Raw genomic sequence first — 6,635 nt, 5'->3', positions numbered from 1 at the left:
ATTGGGCCTTTCAAAAAAAGGATAAAAAAAACTCTGCATGCAAGAACTAATTGTGTTCTTACAACTAAACATGAATTATGGTTTCACTTGAAGTTGAATGATTTCTTGAGGCTTTTCTCTGCCTGTTCTTTTGTGATTTTCTTCCAAGCATCAGGAATGTCAGCAGGCTCTGCATCATATGCTTCAGCAAATTCCTTGTTGTATGTTTTCATCACATATTTCCAATAATCTGACGCCTCAAGGCTTCCATCTGGATGAATATTCCAGTCTGGGTAAATCTGCCTATATTCTTTGTAAGGATGGTATTGATCCTTTGTGTCACTGCAACAAAAACGTTTGTTACTGATGACAAGAGAAGAGCAGATGTTAGTCGTGAGTTTCCTAGAGCCTTCATACCTGTACCGACCTAATCCATCTGGTCGATGCATGGAAGCAAAGTGTTGAGTGTGGTTTTCTCCACCTGCATCACAGGGTATTTTGCAGAATGGACACTGTTTGCCACAACCAATCACTCTGGTGAAAAGCTCATTCTCTGGTTTCATATGGAGAAGTGAGAGTTTTGTTTCAAACATTGTTGATTTAAACTTTTCTCTAAGAGCTTCTGTCATTTTCTCCACACACTTGCTGAGCCAGTGAGCAAACTGTTCCTGGTCAACATTGTTCAGAACCATGAAGGCATCAAGAGCATCCTGGGAAATTACCAGTTTGTCAACAAGTTCTGTGCAGATCTTGACAACAAATGTCTTCAGGCTGTCAGTGTTTTCTGTTTTTGCCTTTTTAATGGCAGCATTTATGTGGTTGATGCAGAACATAAGATGTTTGTCCTCTAACTCACAAATGATCAACCCAGAGGAGAAATACTCCTTAATTCTTTTAGATGTCCATGATTTTACATAAAATTCATATGAACAAATGTACTCCTTAAAGCTTTCAAAGTCACTTTTTGAAATCAGATCCAGTAAAATTGAATACTGGAAGGACATTTGTGTGCTGAATTCCTCTTTTGTCATCATTTCATCAACAATATCAACACCAAGAGAACGACAGATGAAGTTTTCCACAGCAGGTTTCAGACTTTGGTTTGTGAATTCTTCTGCTTTTTTCTGGCATTGATCTCGTTTGTGGAAGACATCTTTGAAATCTGTGCAAAACCTTTCCTTGTTTTTCTGCAGACATGTGTAAGGATCATTTTCTTGTATAAATTCTTCATGCATTTTCTGAAACTTTCTGGCTGCAGATCCACAGATGTGTTGTTTCAGAGACACCTCAAACTTCATGTCTATGCTAACATCAGCTTTGTTAAGCTTTTCATCAGTGATGTGAAGAATCTCCTGGATGTAAGTATCATGATAATTAGTTTTTCTCATGACTTTATCACTAATATAGTCATCACAATCTGAAATAATCCTGTCACCAATTTTTTGTCTTGCCTTTATTAGATCCGTCCAGGTAAAAAGTCCTATTAAAGCAGTTTTGATGTTTTCACCCACTCCTTTAGGTTTATATGTAAAAGGCTCCAGTCCACAGTCTTTTAGACTTTTTTTACTCAGCAGTTCACATGCATGGCTTCCCTTAGGAGAAAGATTTGTTTGTAACTGATGGGACACCTTGGTGAAGATATTTGAAGTTTGCTGTTCAGAGAAAGACAAGCTGTTCAGTGTTTCAGTCCACATCTTATTAAAACTTTCATCAAGCTCTTTGTCAGTCATTTGATGTTTCTTCTCACGATATTCATCAATTAAATCACAAACTGCTTTTTCAATTTTTTCTGTATAAGTGGCCCTGATTTTGTCAAGTTCTTTCAATCCCTCTTTAATATCAGCTGCTGCTGTGATCTGGTTGAACACTGATCTTTCAGTTTCTCGTCGAAGACTCTTTATGCTGTTGGAGAAATCCTCTCTGTATCCTTCAACCAGATAAACATGACCTTCTGACTGCTCAAAGTATTTCTTCAGGTTTTCAAGGATCTTTGTCTCCCACTTGGTCAGCTCTGTCGTTGCTTCACTTTTCAACACAATGATGAATTCATTCATGTCAGATATTTCAGATGTTGCAGTAAATGAACCAAAACTGGAAATTTTTGTCTCTGCTGTGGTAACCCATTTGTACATTTCCTTTTTGAACTCCCACTCCCATTGGTTGTACTCTGTGCAGAGCCTCATGTAAGCATCAGCCACCAGGCTGTTTCTGAAGCTGAAGATGAAGTTTTCATGTTTTACTGCGTTCCACAGGCTGGTTATCCACTCTCTGAACCCCAAGATGTTATTAGAAGTTGACCCACACTTTCCCAGCTGTTGGATGATGTTTTTCTTGAGTTCATAGACAGCCTCACTGTATCCTGCATTGACTGGAGCCATTGGTGGGTTTCCATTCCAGAGTCCAGGAATGTAGCAGTTCCCAGTGTCTGGATTATACTCCATCACATCAGTGAAGCTGTTGTTCTCTTCTCTTTTCTCCATTTTAGCTGCAGCCTGGGTCATCTCATTCAGCTGTTCTAACAGCAGCTTCCTGTCTCTCAGGTTCTTCTCATGAGCTGAAACATCAGAAACATTCTGGTGAACAAACTGACATTGAGGCTTTTTGCCGACCTCCTTCATCCTGAGGAAAGCATGCACCACTATCTGCAGGATGTCTTTCATCTCTGTTGAATTCTCCATTGCAATATTGATAATGGTGATGTCACTCAGACCAACAACAAGTGTTGCCAGCTCATTGTCATGTTCATGGCTGTTGTCCAGCTGTGCTAGCTCTGGTGACTTTAAGCCTTCAGTGTCGATGATCATCATGAAGTCACAGTTGAGAACTTTCTTGAAGTCTTCATTGACTTTGATGAGCAGCATGAAGGCACCTCTAGTGCATCGACCACTGCTGACTGCAAACTGAACTCCAAACATGGTGTTAAGGAGAGTGGACTTCCCTGTGCTCTGAACTCCAAGAACTGTGACGACCAGGATCTTGTTCTTTGGAGACACCAAGTCATTGAGCTGAGCGAGAACATCACTCACCCATCTGAGAGGAATGTTGGAAGCATCTCCATCTACAAGCTCAAGAGGAAATCCATCCAGCAACAACTGAGCACAGAGTTTGGGCAGATGTTGCAGCTGTTGACGTGATGGATCTGTTTCTGGAAGGTAAAGAGAAGCTTCGTAGATCTGACCCATTTCACGGAAGAAGTGCTCAACTCCCAGTGAGCTGCTGGAAAGTTGGTGGTTAATTTCTTTGATCTCCTGTTTGTTTTCAGAATCTTTGCATTTTTCCTTGTAATGCTCCCTGAGTCCAGAAAGCTTTATACGTGACAGGTTGTCGAGGTTCATTCTCATCCATTTCAGAAAATAACACCTTTCTCTATGTGGGCTGGATATTGCACTAATGAAGCATGTCATTACACTTGACATTGCATAGGAATTTTGTTTTTTACGTTGCTCTTCTCTTTTCTTATTAAGGTTGCTCTTATAGTTTTCTATATTTTCAGAACCAACTTTCTGAAGACGACATTCTTCCTTTTCCAGGGACGTCAGTTCCTTCCATATTTGACCTTGCAAGGGAAACTGATTTTCTTTGAATTGAAAAGTATCTTTTATCTGTGCAGTGATGGCATCTGCATTTTTCTTTCCATCCTGGCACTCTGCAGAATCTTCATCCACTGAAATTCTCAGATTATGAGCAACTTCAGCCATCTGCTCTACTGACATCTTCAACTGTGGGTTGGCAAGTACAGTAATCACAGTTTTCTTCAAAGATTGGACAAAATCTGCATTATTTGTCTGTTTTGATTTTATAATTATGTTGTTTTTACTCAAGTTCAGCCTGGTTGCTAGTTTCTTCAGAACATCTGGAGTAAGGCTCTTGTCCTGTTGGTTTCCCACTAAGAAGATCTGAGCTTTATGGTTTTTGTTCATCAGCAGTTCACACTCAGAGTCCAGCTGGTCAAAGAAAACAAAAACTGCAGCAGATGTCTGACACAAAAAGGAGAATTGAGTTTCAAATGAAGCAATGTCTCCACGAAGGTTAGCTATAGCAACTGGTTCACTGAAGATGTCCATGTTTTTGTTTCCACAGGGAAGGTACCAGGTCATTTCAGTCAGTCCATTGGATATTCTTTTTGCACTGTCTCCAGACTCCATGTCATGGTGAACAAAGGTATCATGGTATTGCTCAGAGTTACTCAGAAGTTTATTGAGGATCTCTGATTTGGACAGAGAGCACTCACCCAGTCTCACAAATGAGATCATTGGAAGTTTAGAAAGAACTATTCTTTCTTCTATGAAGCCTTTTGATTCTGAAAGATTTGAAGGTCTGTACTTCTTAACAATGTCTCTCATGGCCCACAGCATGAGGGTGCACTGCTGTGTATCACAGTTAGGAAGCAGCAGAGGAACAGAGAACTGACACATGGACATTTTTAGAGCCAGTTCTTGATGAACAAAACCATCAGAACACAGGAAGAGAGCAGTGATTAAATCAAGAGGATTTAGAGAGTCATTCATGTTATGACAGGCAAATAGATTATTAAAATCACACTGATCCCTTAATGTATCATCACTGTTAGACTCAGAAGCTGATGTGCATTTTATCTTTCTAGCTGTTACATTCACCATCATTAGTTTCTTAAGAAAATACAATGGAAGATCAGATTTACACTTTGGAGGCTCATCATTGTTGGTCTTCTCATTGATCTCCAGTATGTTACTGAGTGACAGCTTGTCCTTGTAGAACTGATCCAATCCCAGATCCTCCAAAAGCGTCTTCAAGTCGGGCCCTGTTCAACATAAAGTCATTTATCATTCTTCTGTCATTTAAATCCAAAATAATTATATCTTTTAAATGTTAATGTCAACAGTAGGTCCGTCCAAAAGCAGTAATATCCATTTATCTTTTGTTTTTTAAATTTTGTCACAGAACAACCACAAATTTCAAAGTGTTTCACTGGGATTTTGTGGAATGGATCAACACAAAATAGCAAACAATTTTTTTTTATGTGGATTTGTTAGGTTTCAGCTATGAAAAGGTTGAAGAAACATCCCACAATGTGATTCTACAAAGTGTTGACTCAGTGGGGTTGTACCAGTAAAAACAGGAATGTGAAAAGCAATAATATTACCTGAATAAACAGAGAGCACATATTACTTTCCTGGAAAAACAGGAACAGCTGGGATCAATCAGGGGCAAAACATGAAAACACAGGGACTAAATTAACCAATAAAGACACACAAAAACCCAAATGCTCACAGTGACCTTGCGGATATATTTTGGTCACTTAGACATAGAATAACTATATTTATTTAGTTATTATAGATCCATCCATTTTATGTTCAACCTTTGTCCCTAATGGGGTCGGGAGGGTTGCTGGTGCCTATCTCCAGCTACGTTCCAGGCGAGAGGCAGGGTACACCCTGGACAGGTCGCCAGTCTGTCGCAGGGCAACACAAAGACAGGACAAACAACCATGCACACACACACACCTAGGGAGAATTTAGAGAGAGAGACCAATTGAGACCAATTAACCTGACAGTCATGTTTTTGGGCTGTGGGAGGAAGCCGGAGAACCCGGAGAGAACCCACACATGCACAGGGAGAACATGCAAACAAACATGCAGAAAGACCCCAGCTGGGAATCGAACCCAGGACCTTCTTGCTGCAAGGCACTGTGCTACCAACTACGCCCCTGTGCAGCCCTAGTTATCATAGAATACATTTTTAATTAGTTTTATATGGTCAGTCGACATGGTAAAAATTGTTATTTTCCTATTAATAAGTATTTTATCTATTAACAAAGAAATATAATTATACATATACACCTGATAATTTGAGAATATTTTTGCTACTTTCTGATGAATTGTGGATTTTTAATGTTTAAACATCTCAAGGATCACTGTGCAAGCGATCATATTGAAATGGAAGGAGTATCAGAACAATGCAAATCTACCAAGACCCCGGCCATCTCTCTAAACCTTTTATCTCAAACAAGGAGAAGACTGATTGTCTCTGAAAGAAAAAGACAAAATATTTTGGCTTTTATTTCTGTGTGTAAACCAACACTCATGGTCTCATAACCAGTTGTCGAATATCACAAAGATTTAAGAGAGGAAGGCTGATTACTGCAGAGGGAGAGTGTTAGTATCTCAGAAGTGGAGGGGAGAGCACCTCGTACAATAACAATGTTTAATTATTCATAAATATAAACCTGATAAATTCTCCTTTTTACTGACATTAAGCCTCCCAAGTCAGTACTTTCATCAGGCATCTTTTGCTGCATTTACAGCACAAAATATTTTAGGGTAAGCCTCCACCAGTTTTTGCCTAAAGTGCAGAAATTATCTTACACTAAGAAATTACTAATTTAATACTAATCCAGTTTCCTCAGCATTTGTAAATCAAAGTTCATTTGCTTCCATTTTAATGTATGTTTGTTTACAGTTGGTTTTAAATATGTTGTACTCTTCTTTGACGTTTGTCTACTGTATTCACAAGTGTGTGCAGGTGTTGCAGCAGGCCTACCTGATCTTCCTGTTGGGCTTTCTTTTGAATTCTGACGGGTTCCATCCTGGCATCCATGTGAGTTGAGTAGGCCCATCAGCAGTTCTGTGATGTATACCATACAGATATAGATCAGCGTCAAGACACCCATTTTGCCA

At 39.4% G+C, this 6,635-nt stretch overlaps 1 protein-coding gene across 1 annotated transcript; it reads right to left on the bottom strand.

Annotated features, from left to right (window-relative positions):
* LOC106700388 (up-regulator of cell proliferation-like) lies at positions 1-4,763 on the bottom strand (the record flags this gene model as incomplete). The annotated part of the gene is made up of 1 exon (XM_014475795.2): positions 1-4,763. A coding segment is annotated over one exon (4,680 nt), but the record flags the coding sequence as incomplete, so codon positions are not given.
* Between the last annotated feature and the right edge of the window lie 1,872 nt (positions 4,764-6,635).

The sequence above is a fragment of the Xiphophorus maculatus genome, chromosome 14 (genome assembly GCF_002775205.1).
Source record: "Xiphophorus maculatus strain JP 163 A chromosome 14, X_maculatus-5.0-male, whole genome shotgun sequence".
Lineage (NCBI taxonomy): Eukaryota > Metazoa > Chordata > Actinopteri > Cyprinodontiformes > Poeciliidae > Xiphophorus > Xiphophorus maculatus.
Note: the sequence above shows the minus strand (reverse complement) of the source record. Positions and strands in the feature narration are given on the sequence as shown.